This window comes from Rhopilema esculentum, chromosome 7 (genome assembly GCF_057945365.1).
Source record: "Rhopilema esculentum isolate cy_ngs chromosome 7, ASM5794536v1, whole genome shotgun sequence".
Lineage (NCBI taxonomy): Eukaryota > Metazoa > Cnidaria > Scyphozoa > Rhizostomeae > Rhizostomatidae > Rhopilema > Rhopilema esculentum.
The window spans coordinates 13283274-13305604 of NC_142821.1; the positions used below are offsets into that span (position 1 = coordinate 13283274).

Sequence of the window (22331 nt, forward strand, 5' to 3'; positions counted from 1 at the left end):
ATTCTTGTTTTTGCATGAGAAGCAAGAATACATTGTATTTAATCATTCTGACTGTTTTTATTGGCTCGAAGTGTAAAAAAACAAACAGTTGCAGGATCCTCCCCCAGGACTTACTGCAAGCAATTTCCCCGCCATTATTCTTGCTAAGTGACGTCACACAGAGAACAAGTAACTCGTACTCATTTTCATCTTGTTTCCCGTAAACATGGCTGCATCGGGGGCAGATAGGAAATCATCAACCTATGAATCGGAGAGCGATAGTAACTCAGGTGAGAGTGAAAGCACGTTATCAAGCACTGATGATAGTGTGGATGAAAATGTGAGACAGATACGTCCCTACAATTTCGAGCCACTTTTTGCGGCAAATGAACTCGACCAAGAAAACTTGCTGGTAGAGGAGCATGACGAAGTAAACCACCAACTTCAAAACCGTGACTGGTAAGGACGCTTTGTTATAATATCTTACTTGCCAAACACTGAAGTCTAAAACCAAGCAAACATGTAGTCAAACCCTGCATAAAAGGCAGATGGCATCAGACAATCTTGATTAGGCATTGTGCCCAAAAATGTTCCTTTAATTCTATCATATACGCTCAAGTATTTTGATATTTTTTTTGTCTCTTTCAAAGGTGATTGTGTGAGAACTGCCAGACCATGGATAGGGAAGTTGAATGCTTGTGCTGCAGAGAGTGCAACGATACAGTAATAAAACTGCAAAAGAATATAACTTTGCTGCAGAACCCAAATGAGTTTGTTTGCATAACAGAACACCCTGGCTTTCAATCCGTATGCCTGAACTAATGGGTACTACAGGTTGCTTGGCTTGCATACAAGCAGATGTATAACAATATTTACAATGGGCCACAACATAAGAAATACAGACAGCCTATCGTCAGTATGTAAGATGGGTTCATAGTTATGTAGGGAAGAATATAAGAGTTGTTATTCCTTCTTGTGCCATAAGCTGCATCAGAGCACATTTCCCTCCCCCTGGAAATGAAGAAAACTTTGGGTTCACAGGTTTTCTGTTTTCTGATCTGTAATATATATAAGCTAGGGGTAAATACTTCTAAGTTGGTTTCAATTAATGTTTTTATAATTATATATATGAAGAAGTACACACATTTTACCAGAAGAAACCCCCTTTCAAGAAGCTCTCCCATCCTTCAGTCAAAGAAATCTATGCAGAATCTTGTCACTTTTATGTATTTTCACTTGTTTTTTAAACCACCTTGTTGCTTGGAGGTCACACCTGTGTAAAACCTCCCTGTGAACATATTCAAAACTATACAGGATGCAAGAAGCCAAGACTGTTTTGAAACTGCGAAAAAGCCCTGAAGAAGCTGCACATAGTTAAATGTGAACAATTAAGAGCATGGTTGGATCCAGAACAAATTTGAAGGAGGGGCAGTTGGTATTGGGGGCACTGAAAAATTTTCAGAAATTGGTGATGAGAGTGTGCTATATACAACAATTTCAGACCTAAACTACTGACAGAAGGCTCTCCATTCACATTCTAAAGAAAATTTCCACAATAATTGTGCCAAACCAGACTTGCTTCAACTCAGTGAGGGAAGGGCAACTGCCCCTAGTTGCCCTTAAATCCGCCACTGATTAAGAGAAGCTTTTAGTATATACATAGTAAAATTCAGTTTCTTATGGAAAGATATGTGTATTTAAACTGTTCAATATTGTTAGTTATGACTAGTTTAAATTCTTGTTTTAATTCCTCTTAAACTATTGTTGTTAACAAAGTATTATCTATGATTGTCATCTGTTTTTTTTTCAATTCAATTTCTTGCCCAGTAGATTATCATGTATTGAATCGAGTTGTATGCTCTTTCACTGCTGTTGTCTTGTCAGGATGAGTGTAACTATGACAAAGATGTGGAGGATTGTTCCTTTCCACACTTTCGCTAACATCTTGGTGCTGAAGATTTTCAATTAGTTCCTCAAACAAAGCTTCAACATAGTTGCATGTGCAGTTTGACAAAATCCTTCTTACAATATATCCACCCTTCTTATACTTTGGGAAAGCAATAGTATATTCCAGTGCTCCTTGTTTATTCAGTTGTTGGCTTCGTCCACTGTTCTCATTGTAGTGCATGGCTGCTAATAAAAGTCTACTTTTCATGCCATCAAATGAAAAATGGAACATTTTGGGTGAAAAATGGTTAACAACACTATGATAACCTTCAACTCCGGAGGTCTGGCCATAGGGTGAAGCATTATTAATATCTTTAAGTAGTGACTTATTTTCCACTATTTTCTGGGAGTTATCAGCCAACTCACTATCAGGCTTGAACCATTTAATACTTTTTGCAATATGCCAACAGTCAAAATAATGTTTGATACCAGGTCTATGATCTCTGAGCCACTTAGCAATTTGTTTATGTCGATCAGTAATTAGACTCTTTATTTTTATTCTGAATTGGTCAAATAATTGTAACGTCTCCTGGAGGCCTTTCAGCTCCATGTTGTTGGATGATTTCACCTGATTGCTTTGCACAATTTCTACATTCAAGATTTTATTTGATTCTATGTTAATTGTGGTGTATGAGCCATATTTTGCAGAATGGCCCATGCTGTCACATCTGCCATCTACTCCTACAACAATGCCTGTTCCCTGTAATTCTGTAAATTGCTTATTGCGTTGATTAATCCAATTATTCTCTACAACTTTGTGAAGAAATCGTTTTTGATATCTAAAAAAGGTTCTATTGCTTATCATATTGACATTGATAGATCTGAGTGATCCCAAAAATTTGCTTGGTAATGAGCCAGAAAATAAAATTGCTCCGCTAGGAAGAACATTGCCCATTGGTATGCCTGCAATGTCTGGTTGACTTTTCCATTTCCGGACTGTTTTACAGCATAAACACTTGATGTAAGCTGTGAGCATGCTTCCACATGTTGCGTAATTGATGATTACATCTTTTGAAAAGCAAACAAAGCAAAGAGACATGAGAAGAAGCAGCTGATTGTGAAACACAATATACTTTGGTTTTCTTATGATAAGACTCATTTTCTGCCTCGAATTTATTCATCAAAGATGTTGATTCAAGTTCAGCTTCACTGTCACTGTCATAGATATCGGAGTCTGTTTCAGGGTGGTAACTGTCTGAATCAGACATATCTTCATAATCAGATGAGTCTGATGCTGAAGCTTCATACTCACTAAAAGAATGTTCATCTTGATCTGAAAATATCTCCGTTTTCGTTCGTTTCTGTGGAAATGAATGCTCCACAACTTCCTCAAAACAAGTCTGGATTCCCCTGCTTCTGTGAGGTGGCATTTTAAACTTTGGTTTCAACTTCCTTGTCTGGGTACCACGAGTTGTCATGGCAGGTTTACTGTTATCTTTATGAGACTGTGGTATTTGTCCCACATTGGACACATCAGCTGTCTCTTGATTCTCATATTCTGAGAAAATCCTTGCTGATTGAGGCTTCCTAGCAGCTGACCTCGAAGTCTCATCTATTGGCATAACCATTGGCATAAGAGGATGTGAATGAATGGTAGGAACTGACTTGCTCCTGTCCAAGAGTAACCTTTACGCAAAGTAGATGTAAAAAAAATTTACAGAAGTAGGCAGTGGTTGTTTCAAGAAAGGACAGGGTGAATGGCCCCCAATTTTCCCTAGGGAAAATTTTAAAATTTGACTATATCTGCCAAGAAATTTTTTCAAGATTTAATTGGATACTTAGATAGTTAGATTCTAAGATATTATGACAAAAAATTTTTTCCTGTGGGCAAAAAAGGGTGTTTGATTTGATTACATTAAACAACATTGCAGGAACTTTGATGATCTAAAAAAAATTATAAAGACTTTGACCCCCCCCCCCCCCCCCACCAATGCTCCTTCAGACCCTGCTGTCTGGTGAGTTGTGCAGCTACTATGAGTAAAATATTGATACCATTGAAAATGTCAATTCCATATAAATAATTTATCGCCAGCTTTTTTCTTTATCAAAGTATCGTATTAGCATTATTCTTTATTAACCAGTTCATAGGTTCAAAATAGAATTTCAAAGATCTTTATGTAAAATTTACTGCATATTTTGATTTCATTGACGTCCACATTATCATTTGAGACGCTTGAAATGCCAGAAATAAAATTTGTTTAGACCTAGTAAAGTACACAAGCTAGCTAATACATGTAAGAGAAAAAGATGACGCAATGGTTAATTGTTCATTTCAGTATTATGGTGCTAAAATTCACCCACTTCTTAGACAATCCGGCTTTGAATCGTCTCAGGTTGCTAAAACATTCTTCGTTGAAGTGGTCACTACACAACACTGACGTAGAACTTGGTTTCCAATTGTCTCTTTTAGTGCGCACAAATCTTGTCCATATCCTTGCCAAATTCTCGTTCTTTGGCCACACGTACAGCTGGTTATCTGCTTTATTACAAAGTGCAGCAACGCATCGCCTAAGCATCTCAAATTTATTCAATGCACTGAAGGTGCAACTTATCCCTAGGTCAATGTTTTGCACAAAGGTTTTCGATCATTGCTTCTCTGTGTGACGTCATGTGATCTGATCGTTTGGCGGGAAAAGTCGAGAACAAAACCTTTTGAAGTCTGACTTTCAAATGATAATAACTTAAGTTAGGAATGAGATAATCAAACAAATTTTTTTGTTACAACTTGTGACGAGATGGTCTGTCAAAATTGGTTAAAAAGTCCGAAATTCAAAATCATGTCACTTGCACTTTAATTAGTTAGAATATTATTTTTACCTACCATATGTGCAATCAGTTGTTATTTTTCTAACAATAAAACCACCTTTCTTGTACTTTGGGAATACAATCTTGTATTCAAGATTACCTTCCCTGTTCACAGCCTGCTCACTACCTGCGTTTTCATTGAAGTGTAGAGCAGCAGTCATAAGCCTGTAATTTAATTGAACCGAGTTTTTCATGGGAGAAAATAGTATGCATTACTTACAAAAAACTTTGGGAATTAGGGTATGGCAATGTTGCAGACATAAGAAGATTTGAAGGAAATTTCAGCATTAGAAAATTATAAGTTTACCTTGCTTTCATACTTTGAAATGAGAAATGGAACTAGACTGGTAGCCCTCTACAGCAGATGTTTGGCCGTATGGAGATAATTTACGTACACTTGTTTGCAAATGGGTGCTCTGCAGCAGCTCACTCAGTCGTTCATATACTGCAGTTCCTGAAAGTAGCAAAAAATTCAAGTTGGCATATCACAAATGTAATGCACATGCCTGGAAACAAGAAATATACCTACCAGATGTCATAGAATTCACTTCCTTGAAGTAGAGATTAAAAATTAAAATTTCAAAATTTCAAAATTCAATTTCAAAATCAAAATAAGATTAAAAATTTCACAAATTTGCAACCACCAATGGACTTACCAGCTTCAAACCATTCCCTTGGATCATCATCCAACGATTTATGACTACATTTTGGGTATAAATCTGAATGTCCTTCATGAGTATTACAGATATGATTTGCTACAGAGTTCCATTTTGCAAGCATTAAGTCACCATTATCCCCAGAGCTAACTGCGCACCAATAGAGGTGGTTGATTATACTTCTGCTCCATCTATTTACAAGAGAGCAAATGGGTCTTTTTCCCAAAGCATCCATCTTTTTTGCAAGACCTATGGAAAAGAGGAAGCAAAATCAGAGTTAAAAATCTTGATACCAATTTATGAGTTTTTGAATTTGAAGGGTGTATTGATAATATCTAGATAAATCTAGATGGAGGTACAAATATGTTCTTCATATAGTTATAAGGTATCAGAAATCGAAAAATAATGAAAATTATAATAGTGAGTGCATAAGCATATAACACCCACCTTTTGCAACATGCCACACATCCAAGAAATGCTTTGTATCTTTACAATTCTCCCTAAGCCACTTTTGGATTGATTTATGACCATCTGTTACAATGGCGGAGATATTGATAGAATTTTCTTGCATGCGGTTCATGATCCTTTTAAGCCCTTCTTGCTCCATATGATAACTACTACCAACTTCATTGGACTATTAGTAGAATAATAAAGCAACATGATCTTATTCATATTCATGAATATTCAAAATTCAACTTAACTAATACTATATACTACAATACTAAAATACAAGTATAACAATGACAATTAGATGTATAAAGATAAACATAAATATACAAGCAGTTAGCACAAATTGTTGGCTGTTGAACTTACAGTACAATTTAGATTTTATATTCTATGCTAACTATGCAAGTACATATAATTCTCACCTGGACAAGTTCAAGATCCAAGACTTTGTTCAGGCCAAGCTCCACAAAAGTGTAGCTACCATATTTAGCAGAGTGACCCATTGAATTGCAACGTGCATCACCTCCTACAACAGTGTAATGCTGGTTTTTACGAATTTCTTGCTGGATAGCTGCAATCTCATTTTGCCAAATACTCTGCTCTGCTGGGCAAAGATATGCTTTCTGGTGCCTGAAGTAGGTTCTATGACTAAGAAAATATAGAAATATTTGAAATCCTGATTCATGGAAGCCCATATTATTATCTACTACCAAGAAGACAGTGGGAATGTAAATGTGTAGAATCCAATGACTTGCAATTAGGTTTCTTACATATATGGTGTAGTAAAATGTGACCATTCAGAGGGTGGCCTTTAAAACATATATCTATATCATTATGTACTTATATATATGTATTATTGTATTGGTTACCTGTATGTCACTGCGCCAAAAAATCTGACAAATTTCAGAATTTTTCCAGGAAGCCCACAAAAAAGAGTATAGCACCAGACAGTAACAAATAACAAGAAGGTACAGCTCCAATGTAGGGTGAATTACACCATATTCTGGTTTCACCACATTTTTCACATATCTGACTTAAAATGACCATGGCTCCAATGATAGATGTGATTGTTGCTTTGCATCCAGGTGACAAGCAGAAGGTGCACAAATAGTTCCATCAATTTGCTCTCATGAACGAGGAATTTTCTCTCATGATCCCCAAACTGCTCAAGAGAGGGCCTGTAGGTAAAAATAATATATTGGCAGTGAGCACAATGCACAGTTTACAACCACAGTGGCTAGATTAATTAAAATTGCACTTATTTGATAAAAATCCTATTAAGAGTAAAATGATTATATCATGATATTGAACAATACTTAAGATAATATCTGCATTGTTTTTGTAAGTTCAGTATGGTGATCATAGACAGAAACACACCCACCCTTCTTCTATATCCATTAAGTTATCATCGTCTGAATATCCATTGTAACATCTTCTGGATTGTATGTTTGATCATTAATTCCATAATTTTCTACATCATCCTCATTATTGCTATTTACATGGGTTGAAGAGTCAAACCTAACCAGGTTACATTGGACACCTTTATCCACCATATTTGGTGAAGCTTCAATTTCTAAAATAAATTATAAGTTTTTAGTCAAGCAATTCTAGTGTTGTTGCTACTAGGAGATGATACTAAAAAACATAAAATGAACTGTAAATGCAAACATATATCAATGAAACGTAACAGCGAAAAGGGTGATAATTACTTGAGTTTCTTCCTTTCACAAATGCTTGAGTTTTTACGGATCTGGTAGAATCTTTTGTAGATAATGGGGTGCCTACATCAGACTCTTGTGGGAATTCCTCATCCACGTCTGTATGCGCACAAGCGGCTGCCACAGCCTGGAATTAGTAAAACAATATGTCCTCATTCAATGAACATAAATAATGGCTTTCACAGCAAAAAATTTATATTTTAACAGTTATGGCTTATAATGCAACAATGATAATATTACCCTGACACGCTCAAGTTTTATTACTGCTCCACGAGTTCCTGCTGTTGATTTCGATGGTCCAGGCATGGGGCACTCCTTGTCAATCCCCCTCTTTAACGTTGGAACGGCACCCTTTTCTAACTGTGAAGATCTAAAACAGATGAACATATTTTTCGTCATTTTTACTACTTTAGACGGCTAAGCTGACGTTTCTGTGAGCACATCTTTGACAATGTGGCCTATCGTAAGTTTGGCATTGGCCTAAAAACTATGCGCAAAATAGCTATACATTCAGACATTAGATTAATAAGTTAGAAATATATATATATATATATATAACTTACCTTTTACCAAAGCCAAGAGAATCAGCAACCGGGTTTTTTTTAAGCAATCTGGGGTGAAATGCAGGCTGCAAATGCAACTAGACGCCGAGTGTTTCATAAAGTCCTTCCTTGTGCACTGGACGAACTTTACCCATAACTTAATTATCTTCTCGTCTTTAGGAACTTTATGAAGCGAAACTCCATCGCTAAATACTGTCCCGCATTTCCCAACAACACATCGATTTGGCATTGTTTGTTATTTTGGTGTAAAAGTTTAAACTAAAGAATATTAGCTTACTCGTCCGTGATATCAGCTGATAGCAAGTAACAGCCTCGATAACGAGTTCCTCCCATGACGTCACAAGAGAACGGGGAATGATGATAAAGCGACTTGGCTAGGCCGTACTATTTTGCTTAATTTCAATATCAAAACGCTTTTATTTAAAAAAAAAAAGTTCAGATCTACTATAAGAGCAGTGCAACGCTTCATTTAAGACAATAAAAAAAATCATGTCACAGGCACTTTAAAGAGCAACTAAACAACTGCTTTTGATATTATAGTCATTTTCGTTTTTATTTCTTAGCTTATCGTTTAATTATACAATACCGACACACTGAGAAACAGGAAGGTTTCCGCCATTGACATTACAAAAATTCTTTCTTGGAGACATTTTCACACGTACATGTGCTTTGAACAGCAATTGCAATACTTAATTTTCTTGTTTTTCATCTTTCATCATTTTCCCTTGCAAGTCTGGTGAATTGTCAATATCTAATTTTGAAAAAAACAGAGCAGAATTTGAAGAATTCAAGTAAACAAGTGAATAATAATCATAATATCTCTAAAATTCGAAAAATAGCTAAATTGTGCAAATTCCATTTTAAATATCAAATTTTTTCGATGCCAATGAAATCAGCGCTACCGAGAACCCCTACTCCCATAACATTGATTTTCATGCAGCTAACGGTTAAAAGAAGCGCTCAGACAATCCTTGCTGAAAGTCTTGGTACACTAAGCTAAAATTTCGCATAACTTCAGTAGCATCCTCCCCTCCCCCTTGAAACAATGTTGAATAACAACAGTTTTAAAGCTTGAAATGCAAGTAAACTCATTTCTATGTGACCAGTTCAGTTTGCATACAGGTCTACAAGAAATGGCTAAGCCGGAGAAAAGATAGTGAAAACACAGTTAAAACATGCAAATTCTTCAATGACAAGATTTTATAGATACAATAGAACAAACAAAGAGTTGTGATTGCTGATGAGTGGATCTTTCAAGTGTTTTCAATGGGATTGAATAAGAGCCGTAGCAGTTTATCAAGTCAATAAATGTAGAGTCCTTCATCTTCACAATCAGGATCCTTGTCAGCCTGAGCTGCAGTGCTAGTGCCTGGTGTCCTCGTGTACATCTGCTCTGTGTTGAAGAAGTCAAGCATCTTTTTGGTGACCTTGAGGTCTTGACAGCATTTCCCATCAAAGTGTAATTTTGTAGGAATGCGAACAAAGGAAGTCAGCATTTCTAATCCCATCTGATTAGAAAACATTCTCTCTCCACGACTGCATTGCTAACAGGGTTGGTCAAGCAAGCCAATGCATAATTTGCTAATTCTTGGAATGGATTTTGACCAAAACTAGTTTCGAAATGATAGATTCCTATCCAGAATTCGACTGTATCATCTGGCAGTGCACCATTGAATGCTGGTCCCTCTTCCTAATTTCTATGAACAATCTTCCTAGATTGCCCTTCAATCTGATCTGATTTAGCAGCTCTTAGATGTGCAAGAGAAAGCTGACCAAATGGAACTCTGGCATTTGCTTTCAAAACTCCTTTTGGGTGCAGACCACTGAGACCTTTAAACAAGTCTTTCGAAGCAGATAGACGCTTTTCAACTTGCTCCGTTGCTTCAAAGAGAAAGCTGAGGCAGCGCGACTTCATTTTGATGATGTTAGCCTGCACAAGACTGTCTTTCAAACTCTGTCACTAATGGGGACACAAAATGAAAATAGAGGTGTATGATCGGATCGTTCAAGAAAACTGCGTGCCTTGTTCCGAGCATCCTGTGTGCATGTTGGCAGAGCAGACATATAGTAGGCTTTTAATTCTTTCCAATTCACAAGGCAATTGAATATCACCTTCCCTCTCACTAACCACCTGGTCTTGCTGTATCTTTCAAAAGGAGAAGGAATACCTTTTTGCTCACCACTTGGATTCATTGCAGAAAAAAGCGTTTTGAAAGCCTCTCTGCGTAGTGTGCTCTTTGAAAACCATTTTGGAATCTCTGCCAGGAGGTAGAAGGTAGCTTGTCAAAGGAATGTTGCACCAGAGAGCAAGCCAGTGGCAGACGCATTTAACTTGAAGACAGTCAGGAGCAACGGCAGCAATCCTAGACCAAACTGAATTGTGCTCTCCAACCATGACAGATGTCCCATCACTTCCATAACCAACACAGTCCTCCAGTTTCAGACCAATTCCCTCAATGCAGTTCTTTATGGCAACAAATAGATCTTCTCCACGAGCTTCAACGACCTGGATCAGGTCAAGAAATGCCGTTTCTATCTTCTTCTCTTTCTCACACTGTAGTACCTAATGACAGTTCACATCAACTTCTTGGTTGAATCATCTGTCAATTCGTCTACAAGAATAGAAAATTTCTTCCTTATTACGTCCTCCTGTAGGTCATCTTTTATAGAAGGGGCAATCACTTTAGTTACCAATTTTGAACACTTACTTCTGTGCAGCTTGATCTTTTCTAGCTTGCTTCCCTTTCCATTCCTTGCAATAACCTCCCCAAGGTGGTCAATTGTCAAGATTGCAGAATGACAAGAAATGGTGGTAGCCAGCTCTTTATCTCAATACGCTTTACATCATCTTCCTCTCTTGGTACATGCACAACTTGTAGTGTCCTCGTTATAGATGCATCCTTTACTCTTCGCACATGCTTCTCGCTTTTCTCGTGATTTGCAAGGTTTGATGCTCTTGGCTGTATTGAGGTTAGGCACAGCTTACAGAATGCATTCTCGGTTCGATCGGACATCTTTGAAACCCAAGAAAACTTTGCCTCCCAACTCTTACCATATTTTCTTAAAGTGTCGTAGTGACCTTTCCACTTAGTTGCCATTTCTTTTTTTTTCTTCTCTGCTCAAATTTCTGAGCGCTATAATGATACAAGGACGCGTTTTCGTCGATACTTACTCAGAATGATATCTTCAGATTGAAAGAACTATTTTTAGTTTGACGAAGCCATTGTATTGTTTTAAAAATATTATTGTTACAAAGAAAGTTGATTGAACGACGCTTTTGAAATGATGTCTTGTTGCTATAGAAAATATTCCGGTGGAGGGGTGCAGGTTTCCTACCCTTTGAAAGCCGTTTCCCCCAAGTTATGGAAATAGAAAAATTGAGAATATAAATTGTTTTCTTGGACATAAAAAAAACCCAAAATAAAGCCAGAAAGCCAAATAACTTTTCAAAATCCAAATCCAAAGTTGGCAACCCTGTTCCACACCCAACATTACAAAAATAGAACTATCATAACACAAATAACACATTTTTCATGATACTGTAATGTGCTTGATGAGAAAGACAATGAATAAAATAAATATTAACAATATCATGATAGCAATAACCTTTTATTTTTAGATAAGATATAAATTTAGAAGGTGTTTCATGTTGAAGAATCAACAAAAATCATTTGTCAGTATATGTCTCTGGAGGTTTGAATAGATCCCACTATTCAAACTATTCAAAAGGTTGCTTTTTGTGCTGGCCAATAAAACCACTCTTTTTTCTGATCCCCCCTCCCAATAACTCCACAATTCTATGATCCTCCATTTAATAGCTTTTACAGTAAACATTGGAAAACAATAATACCTATAAGAATCTTTGCCTTTCCTGAGAGAAGCTTTGCTGTTTTGGTGGCATTAAGCTTGATTCAATTTTATAGATACTTGGGTTTGGTGGCTCTTCATATGGGGTCTGAAATAGGAGGGGAGGGGAGTTAGTTAATCAAGAGTCATGATAAGGCATGGCTAAAAACATAAAATGTGTTACTTTAGCCTCTTTAATCAAATCTATGTAAACTTTAGCACAAGTTGCCCCATCCTTAAACATTTCTGTCGCTTTTCTCTTTGTGGCTGCATTTTGTCTGACATACATAGATGTATGTGCTTTCTTTGCATTGAGTTAACTACAAATTCTTGGTTTGAAATATTTTCCAGTGTCAATGGAGGTGTTTGAATCTTTGTAATATCTTTTTCTTACAGTTGCAAACATTTGCAGCAATGATGGGTTGTTTTTGTTTTGCCGGTATGTACATGTCAGTGTTTAAACTTCACTTGAATGTACTTGTACCTTCTCATATTTTGTGCCAATTCTTTTGCTGATATAATATGAATCGTCCGTTTTCTTTGCTGCTGTGCAAGACCAGCCATTGTTGTTAGTTATGAGGTAAAATTTCTTTTGACACCAAGTTTGAGCATTTAATAGATTGAGAATTTGGAAAACCCAGTATAATAATGAAGTTAATAAGACATCATGTATCCATTAACTTGTTGTTATATCGTGGACAATTTCAATTAAGACAAATCCATTAAGACAGTTCCAATTTAGGCAATTCCATTACGACAAGTCCATTAAATTAAATTAAACGTTTCTACTCTGGCTAATGTCATATTTAGTATAATTGCAGGCAAGAAAGAATCAACTTAATTATGAAAATGCTAAACAAAGGAGATCGTAAATCATGTGATAAAAAAGTACGCTGGAGGAGCAATCAGAAGGTGAGAGAAAACACAAGGAATAACAACCTAGAGAAATAAACAAGGAGTAAAGATCAAACAAAGAAAACAATGCAGGAAAGAAAATCAGGTCTGTCCTAGTGTATGAGGAGGCTTTCATGAATAAGTAGATCAAAGGAGTTTCTTGGCTATGTGTCCAGTTTTGGAAATATGATCGTGAATGGAGGAAGGGCTAGGGGTTTTAACACCCTGGCCATGTTTGTTGATTCCCAAGTGCTCTGTACATCGACTCATGAGATTTCAAGATGTTTTACCATAATAAGTGGCGATACACGTAAATATGTAAATAATGTTAGAGCACAAAAGGAGAGTGTGGCGATCTTTAAAGATGAATGAATACACCAATTGCACGACCGCAGCCTCGAGTTTGCGAAGAGGTCTGGCACTAGTTTTTGGGTGAAAAAATGTCACCCATAGCAATGTAAACAGTAAACAGTACTACAGGATCTGTGCTTTTCGAAAGTTATCGATTATTTTTCTCAACGTTTCACTTGTCTTGACCTAGTCTGTAATCTTCGAAAAAGCTTTTTTAAAAGCTCCTGTAATTTCAAAAAACTTACAGCACTGTAAACGATTGATTTTCAGTTGCTCTCTGGTATGAAAGTGGAAGAGCTGAAGGCATTCCTGCGGCTCCGTGGATTAAAAGTAAGTGGAAGGAAAGAAGAACTCGTTGCCAGAGCATTCGTAGCGATGCAGTAAAACGTTCCTATGGAGCTAACAGCCGAGGAAGTCGAAATAGAACTTGCTAAGCAGTACACTGCAAAACTTAATGTATTTATATCGGATGAAGTTGGAATAGAGGAAATACCGGATCCTTTCAAGCTCACCGAAGGTTGGATTTCTGAAAGCAAAGGAGTTAAACTTTGGCCACATACATTATACCCTGACATTTTCAATTTTTTGGCCTTTCATCCGAATGAGTTAGCAAGCAACGATCTCTGTGATTACAAGACCTCTAAAGGGTACAGTTACTACCAGGATGGGTGGCTGCATAATCTCGCCCAAGAGCTCTCTATGTTTGCTTCGAACAATTTGCAGACCTTCGCAGAGAATATCTGAGGTACCTTACAAATTGTGGGTGTGTTTAATGAAAACTACTGGGCACATTATGGCTGCTCATTGTTCATGCATGACAGGGATTTCCCAAACATGCAACCACGTAGCTGCTGCACTCTTTAGGATTGAGGCAGCAGTAAGGATGGGCTTGTCAAACCCTACATGCACATGAAATCCTTCTGAATGGCTACCAAACAACAAAGATGTGCAGCCTTTGAAAGTAACAGACCTCAAGCTTGTTCGAGGGGATTTTGGAAGAAGAGGTAAATGTAAAAAAAGGTTTTATTCATCACCAAAAAGGAAATACGACCCCACTGTCAATATTCAGGGATCATTAAACCTTAATGACATTTTATCAGCCCTCAAGTCTGTTTGCAATGAAAATGACTCAATCATTTTCACAGCTGAGCGGAAAGAAATAACAGTGAATACGGAAGATAAAGGGTCAGTTAATTTATTAACCCCAGAGGAATTTATCAACAGCTTATCCAGTTTATCAGTCAAAATTTCTGAAATTGAAAAGGCAACTTAGGGCCAAAGTAGTAATGACTTTTGGTTTTCGGTGAGGAGACACCTGATTACTGCATCAAAAGCCCATAATGTCAAGACAAGGATGTCAACTCATAAAAGTAAAGGAGAAGAAGACTTTAGTTCAGTTTTTGCAAGAGTTTCGGGAGAAAAGCTGGTAAATGCCAGACTGCCAGCACTAAAGTATGGCCTTGCTATGGAAGAAGATGCTACAGCAAAGTTTTTTGAGAGTTTTACCAGGGAGCACAAAAGTGCAACACTAAAGGAGTGTGGTTTGTTCCTTTCCAAAGAACTACCATTCATTGGTGGTAGTCCTGACAGGATTGTTTACTGTGACTGTTGTGGGAAGTCATGTCTGGAAGTCAAATGCCTCTTTTCCATGGCCCATACTTCCCCTAGCAATCCTGATGCAAAGCTGCCATATTTAGCAACTGATTCTGGGTCCAACACGCTTTGTTTGAGAAGAAAGCACAAATACTTCACCCAGTGCCAAGTTCAGATGGCTGCTACAAAATCCATACAATGCTCCTTTTTTGTCTGGACCAGTCATGGCACATTCACAGAGAAAGTAAACTTTGACAAAGAATTTTGGGACAGTGCAAAGGATTTATTAAATGAATTTTACACAAATTTTTATATCCCACATATGTTTTCAACCAAGCTGTCATAAAATTCACTGCTTTTATCAATTGACTTTTTGCTTCTTTGCATTTTTATTCTTCATTTAGTTCCAATGTAAACTTGCAGGAGCTTTAATGTTACGAATTCTTTAAGAAAAAATCAAAAAGGATGAAACAAAATTGTCTTTGCGTCAGTATTATGTTATTGAAAAGTCAGTTTCATGTTGTGCTAGTACTACATTTTTAAATGAAAAATGTTACAATGATATTGAAGAAATAATTTTACCCTAATCTATTTTGACTTCACATGTTGAAAAAGTAAACACTCAACAGAAATACAAGATTCTACAATGGTTGGGAACAATGCTCAGTTTGAAAAATTATGGGCTTATCAAAATGTTAAAGAAAATCAAGCCTGTGACTGTGACTGAGGACAGCTTTAATTTTAGATAAATAATGAATTGAAATTAGAATGTTCTAGGTTCAATGTTCTCAAAAATCAACTTCTAAAACTTGGGCTTCTTTAAGAGAAGAATCAACTAGGTAAAAAAGGACTAAAATAAAAAATATGTCACTTCATCAAGGTGCTCAAACACATAAACATTGTAAAGAGGTTTCAATCAATTGGCTGTTTTTTTCATAATTTGATAAAACAAAAGGGAGGGCTGCTGCTAGGGGGTTATCCAGAGCTTGATGATAAGGAGGGAAGCTTCCTTTTTTGGCAGGAAGCTTAAGAAATTTTAATTTTACTCGGTAAATTTTAATGTTGTAGTTGACTGGGCAGACATTTGTATGACCAAAAAGGGTTGTTAAATGTAAATGTAATGATGATGAAATAATTATTATTGGTAAATAAATAAACTTTTTCACTGTCTTGGCTTGATCAGAGGTGGTTGTATGTTGCAAATTGCTGCACAAGTCTTTACAATATCATCAGCAAATGAAAGAAGAGTGAGGGGCAATGTACCCTTCAAAAGTCTAAATGTTTTTATGCGATTAATTGCACGCTCTACGTGGATCCGTAAATTTGCAATTGCCTTTGTCTTTTTGCACTCTTCAGCTGTCATCTGAGACTTGACTCTTGCTCCAGGTGGGACAAAAAGTGTGCAGTAAAAATGGAGGAGATCCTCTTATATCTGAAACCCGCGATCTATTACATCCATTATTACATCATTGTATTCAAGTAGGGAGTAGAATCCACTGTTCTGACATATGTACCGATCAGTGGTCCTACCCCCGAAACACTTAGAAATGAAAGTTATAAAGCCAGATGGAGCAATACCAATAAGGAATTTGATAGTGTTCCTCTTTTTGTAATCTGACCAAGTTCCTGCATGATCACTGACTGACTTTGGTCTTTCAATTGCTATCTCAGTGCAGTCAATGATGCATCTGGTTTTACTATAGGGCTCTTTGAAAACATCTGGCAAATTTGTTGTTATGATGTCTTTTTCGAGCCACACTATCAATGCATCTCCTAGAATTCTGCTCAAAAACCTGATCCATGTGGAAAATATTCTTGAGCAGGTAGATGGGGATATTTGAAATCTATACGCAGGATCATTGAGTAGCAACCCAAGCCGTAGCTGCATCATAACAAGCAAAAACTGGTCTTTGCCACATAGCTTTTGAGACATCAAACCTTTGTTACCAGTTGGCCTTGCTTTTGTAGAAATGACAGTCTTTGATCCCCTCCACAGCACCAAATTTGGTAGGTATGAGCGTAATAATGCAAAAATAGCATTAAAGATGACAAGTGACTGGATGCCAGTATAAAATTTGATCTGTTCATTAGATTTTAGAAAAGCTGCTGACATTCTCTGTGGCCCTTTGACATCATCCTTTTTCAATTTTAAGGATTCAAGCTTTGTAGACAACTTTGCAATATTTCACCTGTACAATAACAGCACGACCTAGTTCTTTTTGCAGCTACTGCTGCGAGTGATTCATGTTGAGCTTTTCTTAGTTTTCCATATTCAGAAAGGAACAGTGGATAAGCATGGCTTTTATGCGCAAAGAATTATGATATCTTCTTTCCTTCACTGGTATGCAACGTAATGAGATTTAAAAAGTTTGCAATCCTGCTTGAAATTATATAGCTCTAAGCTTTGTTGTAGATGTAGAGAAACAACAATTTAGATGTAGATGTAGAGAAACATCAATTTGGAAAAACAACAATTTAATGTGAGCATAATTTTTGTATCATAATTTTCTATTAGAGACCTACAGTGCAATATTTTTGGATGGAGAGTGGCCACTAATATTGCTTAAAATGTATCTTTTTAATATGTATCTTATAGTTACCTTGATTTGCATTGCACCTTTTTTTGCCAAATTTCACATTTTTGCAAGATTAAAATTTGAAACCTGAAACAGGATATACTCAGTCAGAAGTTTTAAATTGGTGCACCTGTTTGACCCATGATGCAATGACTATTTGAATATATCACAGAGTTCAAGAAAAAAATTAAATTCTTGTTCAGTTAAGAAAATATTTGTTTGGTAGATTCTTACCATATGCTGATTTCTTAGAAACTTTTTAAAAAACTATGACTGACTCACTGTAATCACATTTTAAAAATTTTAGTCTCTATCATTGTCTTTTTTAGTCTTTAGCTCTGTTCATATCCCCTTCTGTTTTGAAGATTTATCGACCGCTCTTCTGTATTTATCAATTGTGTTGTTTGCATAGCTGTGACACCGTATCTTTATGTATAATGGAAGCACAGCTTTACGTACAAACAATGCATCTTCGAAGCTGCATTGTTGGGGAATCAAATTCAAAAATTTCCTTTCAATTTCACTGTTTTGAAGACAGTCTTCTAAGATGTAAGTAGCGTTTATTGTTTTTTCAATTTTCGACACATGTGTTTGAAAGATGTTCTCTGCAACAAGTAAAATTTCACAGAATCCACTTTTTGCTTGTGTCAATCCACCTTTGCTCAAGGCACTGATAATTTTCATTTGCTTTTCCTCGCCATCTTCTGCTTTAAAGGAATCTATGATAAGTAAATCCTTATCAATTGAGCTCACTTTCTCAGAGGTACTGGTTTTCAAAAGCTTAAAGAATCTCTTTTCTAACTTGGATAATATTGCTCCTCCTACATATGCATTTACATCTTTCTTGTCATCTGAAATTTTGATTTACGGCACAGATTCTTCATCAAGAGCAATTCAGAATTGTTTGTGAAGACAATGAAAATTGGTCTGTATGTACAATGAAAACCCTGGCTCGAATCCAAGAGGACCTTCAAGACTTGACTGAAGGGATTTCCTGGTCAGAGCCAATACTATGGAATTCTCTCCACATGGTTTCTCTTGCCACTGCAACACTTCCCTTGCCAAATTTTTCAATAGTTTTTTGCAACTTTGGAATAAGGAAGTCAAGGTTTGGAAGAGATTGCTGAAGGAGTTTTATTTTTTGTTCATAGAAGGTGATCTAGCATAGGATCTCTCTGCATCATAATTATTGCATCTCTAATAATTGAATTCAACATGTTTGAGTCGATGAACAGGTTAATTTTCTGTGATTTTTATATTTTCTTTTTTTCATTCTCTTTTTTCCCTTTAGGCTTTTTAGTTCTTGAGTTAATACCTGGGTTGTCACCATCTTATACAACAAAGCTCCTATTATATAAAGAGATGCATGAAAAAGCATGTACAACTGGCGATTTCCAAGAGAAAACAAAGTAGAGTAAGTCCCAGCCTAAGGAAACGCATATTTTCATATCAGGTTGTTTAGTTTCTTTCATTTAAGAAAATATTTTTAAATGAGGCTTGTTGAATTCTTATATGTTCATTAAGAAACTCCTTTTTACATAAAGCTTTCTTGTCAAAAATCATCTTCAAGGATAGCGCTCCATAGTAAACAAGGACACCAGAAAAATGAAGATGCATTGTTTAAGTATAAAATACTGTATATAGTTGAACTTAGATTTCGTCCCATTTTCCAATAATTGGAAAAAAATCAGGCTGCCTAGTTTCTTAAAAAGGAGCAGGCTGCAGTTTCTTTTATGTCTATTTCTTCTAAGTGGGGACTTACTTACTTATAAACAGTGTATTTGCTTTAACTTTCGCCGTAGGCTTCCTAAAACTTTCATCACTGACCACAGGGGATAACATGAATGAAGAACTTTTAGCGCAAAGGGAAATATTTATTGCATTCAATTTCATCATATTTGTTAAAGAGTACGCCGAAAAACATTATTTTCAAGCTTAAGGCCTAAGTTAAGGAACTCTTCTGCTAACATAGGAGTTGTCGCGGTCGTAGAGCGAATTTTTCTTACCTCTAGAATATCTTTATCGTCAAAATTAAAAATGTCATCAAAATCGTTAGCATTTGCCATCACTGAAACTGAACTGAAAAACCGAAACAAAACTTCTCTTCATTCACGGCTTCAACGCTGCACTTCTTCAAACCGGAAATGAACCTTCTACTCTTGGCTCCCGAAACGATAAATCCTAACATTGAGTGAAGAGGACATCCTAACATTTCTGCCTCTTGTATCTCCCTTTCCATCCTGGTAATTGTACAATGTTATATTCCCCCCTTCAGACCCAGCATCCAAGAACTCTAAAACAGCATTAAAAACTTTCAATGTTGGGAGACCTGTGTAATAATTGCAGGAATCATCTTGGCTTAGAACATGAGCAACAAAGTTAGCTTTTCTTGAAATCTTGTCCTTCATCGAAATTTCCATGTCAGTTACTTGCTTATGCAAGTCAATATTGTCGCTGCTAAGTTGTTTGTTTTCTGTCTCTAGTGCAATAGATTTCTCTTTTAACTCTTATAATTCTCGTTTGACTTCAGCGACAGCAAGGTCTACGCTTGTTGATTCCTTTTCAGTCTCCTGGATAACAGGTGTTAAAGCTGATGCCTGATTTCCAAGATTAGTATAAGTATAACAGAGTTGGAGAGAGAAATAACAGAATGGACAGTAGATTTTCTAGAGCTTTACCCAACTGTTGATGTCACACCATAAATGTATGCCTTTAGGGATGTCATGTTCTGCAGTTCCTAAGACTATATGGCAAGATTGAGGCCTTCAATCAACAAGGCCTTAAAACGTTGAATGATGAAGCCAAAATTTTAATGGTGAAGCCTCTAAATGCTACTACAGGGCTATAAATCATGAAGGAATAAAGGCTTTGAGGCATTTAATTTTAAAAAAAGAATGGGTTGCAGTTTTTGCTAGCTAGAGGAGCCATCAGCAACTAAGGGCTTTATATCGCAGACTGTACCACTGGTACATGCTTCTTGCTAGATACAGGTGCTTATGTAAGTGCCTCCTTCTTCTTCTGCTGACGTCCTTCTTCTTCTTCTGCTGACTTACCTCCTTCTTCTGCTGACAAACAAATTTCTCAAAACATTTCTTTACAGGCTGGAAATAAGGTGCCAATTCGTACTTTCCTAAAAAAGGCTTTAACGATGGACCTCAGACCTTGCCGCATGTACAGGTTGATTTTTATCATTGCTGAAATACTGTTTTCAATTCTTGGCGCTGACTTCCTTGCTCATTTTGGCCTTAAAGTGGTGGATGTTAGAAATCGGAAACTCATTGACAGAACAACAAAATTTGACCATTCAAGGTATTTAGCCTGCCGACAGCTCACCCTATCCTATGCTGGCAACCCCTGATACTGCACGGAAAAACCATTTTCTACAAAAATTGATCTTGTACATGCATATCACCAAATGCCAGTCAAGCCTAGTGACATTCCTAAGACTGCTATAACAACTCCCTTTGGGCTATTTGAGTTCATCCCCATGCCGTTTGGATTGCATAATGCAGCACAGACCTTCCAGTGATTCATACATCAAGTACTTCGTGTCTTGGATTTCCTTTTGCTTACATTGATGATTTACTTATCGCAAGTAATTCTGAAGCAAAACATTTGTTACCTCTTGAGATTTTATTCTCTCGTCTTTCCGATCATGGTATTGTCATTCACCCTACCAAATTCACTTTTGGCAAATCTCATATCGATTTCCTAGGACATCATGTTTCTACACAAGAAAACTCACCACTTTCCACAAGAGTTAAAGCAATCAACGATTTTCCTCATCCAACTTCGCTCAAAAAGCTTTGTGAGTTCCTGGGATTAATCAACTTCTAATGTCGATTTGTGCCTTGCTGTGCTCAATTAGTACAGCCTCTCACTGATCTTCTCTCTGCCAAGTCTATCAAGGAAGCGTCACATCTAACTGTGGATTCTTTATCTTCATTCTCAGAGATTAGAACAGCACTTTCCCAGGCTACTCTTCTTGTTCACCCATCACCAGTAGCACCATGCAGTGTAGTTGTTGATCCTTCAAAATGTGGCTGTAGGAGCAATGCTGCAGCAATTCTTCAATAATGCCTGGCAATCTATTCTTTCTTTTCAAAGCACCTGCAACTAGCAGAAACAAAGTACAGCACATTTGGACGAGAATTACTTTCAGTCTACTTGACTATCAAGCAATTTTGGTATTTTTTGAAAGGACGCACATTTCATGTGAGGACAGACACAAACCACTGCTCCGTGCACTGTCTTTCTCATGTGATCGGTATTCGCCACATGAAATTTGCCTTCTTGATTTTAACTCTCAATTTTCCTCTGGTATACGACATGGAAAAGGCCATCAGAATGTGGTTGCTGATGCTCTTTCTCGCAGTGAGCTCAATTCCTTACTCAATATTCTTAACCCTTGACTTTGTCACAATGTACGCAGCACCACAGCATGATTCTGAATTCTAACATGTACAGTCAAAGACTTCTCTTAAACTTAATATTCATAAATGACATTGTTAACAACGTTTCTTCTGACATAAGTCTTTTTGCTGACGACTGTGCTCTATAGAAGAATTATAGAAGGATCGAAACACTAGATGACGTGGTAACATTGCAAAACGATTTAAACAAGCTTTGTGCATGGAGCCATCGTTGGAAAATGGAATTTAATGTAAGCAAATGCTATTCTATGACAATTACGCTAAAAAGGAGAACCATTCAAAATGAATACCACTTCTCTGAGGAACCTATTGAAAAAATTGAATCTTATAAATGTGTAGGCATTTATATTAGCAAAGATTTACGCTGGAATAAGACTGTTGATCAAATAGTAGGAAAGGCAAATAGATCTCTTGGTTTGACTCGGATAAACTTTTCTAGAAGTCCACGCCGCCTTGAATACGCATGCAAAGTGTGGTCACCGCATACTAATGAACTGAAACAACAAATCGAAAAGATCCAAAG

The 22331-nt window shown here is 36.8% G+C and overlaps 3 protein-coding genes and 1 pseudogene across 3 annotated transcripts; 1 reads left to right on the forward strand and 3 right to left on the reverse strand.

Moving 5' to 3' along the window:
• Positions 1-1813: 1813 nt before the first annotated feature.
• On the reverse strand, positions 1814-6631 carry LOC148960033 (uncharacterized). Its single transcript, XM_089109325.1, has 5 exons — positions 6257-6631; positions 5835-6021; positions 5388-5636; positions 5052-5185; positions 1814-3028 (listed from the first exon to the last, which is right to left on the reverse strand). The coding sequence occupies exons 1-5, from the start codon at positions 6629-6631 to the stop codon at positions 1814-1816; spliced, it is 2160 nt and encodes a 719-aa protein (XP_088965451.1).
• A 600-nt stretch (positions 6632-7231) lies between these two features.
• On the reverse strand, positions 7232-7951 carry LOC148960034 (uncharacterized). Its single transcript, XM_089109177.1, has 3 exons — positions 7793-7951; positions 7544-7679; positions 7232-7407 (listed from the first exon to the last, which is right to left on the reverse strand). The coding sequence occupies exons 1-3, from the start codon at positions 7949-7951 to the stop codon at positions 7232-7234; spliced, it is 471 nt and encodes a 156-aa protein (XP_088965303.1).
• Positions 7952-13870: 5919 nt separating this feature from the next.
• On the forward strand, positions 13871-15145 carry LOC148960035 (uncharacterized). The gene is made up of 3 exons (XM_089109466.1): positions 13871-14111; positions 14307-14371; positions 14480-15145. The coding sequence occupies exons 1-3, from the start codon at positions 13871-13873 to the stop codon at positions 15143-15145; spliced, it is 972 nt and encodes a 323-aa protein (XP_088965592.1).
• Positions 15146-15961: 816 nt separating this feature from the next.
• LOC148960036 (uncharacterized) lies at positions 15962-16912 on the reverse strand (annotated as a pseudogene).
• Positions 16913-22331: the final 5419 nt, after the last annotated feature.

Coding starts and splice junctions, on each gene's coding strand:
- LOC148960033 (XM_089109325.1), bottom strand. CDS start 6,631: ATGGTCACATTTTACTACACCATATATGTAAGAAACCTAATTGCAAGT. Junction 5,637..5,834: donor TGTGTGGCATGTTGCAAAAG/GTGGGTGTTATA, acceptor TCTTTTCCATAG/GTCTTGCAAAAAAGATGGAT. Junction 5,186..5,387: donor AAGGGAATGGTTTGAAGCTG/GTAAGTCCATTG, acceptor TGCTACTTTCAG/GAACTGCAGTATATGAACGA.
- LOC148960034 (XM_089109177.1), bottom strand. CDS start 7,951: ATGACGAAAAATATGTTCATCTGTTTTAGATCTTCACAGTTAGAAAAG. Junction 7,680..7,792: donor TAAAACTTGAGCGTGTCAGG/GTAATATTATCA, acceptor TACTAATTCCAG/GCTGTGGCAGCCGCTTGTGC. Junction 7,408..7,543: donor TGTGAAAGGAAGAAACTCAA/GTAATTATCACC, acceptor AATTTATTTTAG/AAATTGAAGCTTCACCAAAT.
- LOC148960035 (XM_089109466.1), top strand. CDS start 13,871: ATGGGTGGCTGCATAATCTCGCCCAAGAGCTCTCTATGTTTGCTTCGA. Junction 14,112..14,306: donor GGGCTTGTCAAACCCTACAT/GCACATGAAATC, acceptor ACATTTTATCAG/CCCTCAAGTCTGTTTGCAAT. Junction 14,372..14,479: donor CTGAGCGGAAAGAAATAACA/GTGAATACGGAA, acceptor AAGGCAACTTAG/GGCCAAAGTAGTAATGACTT.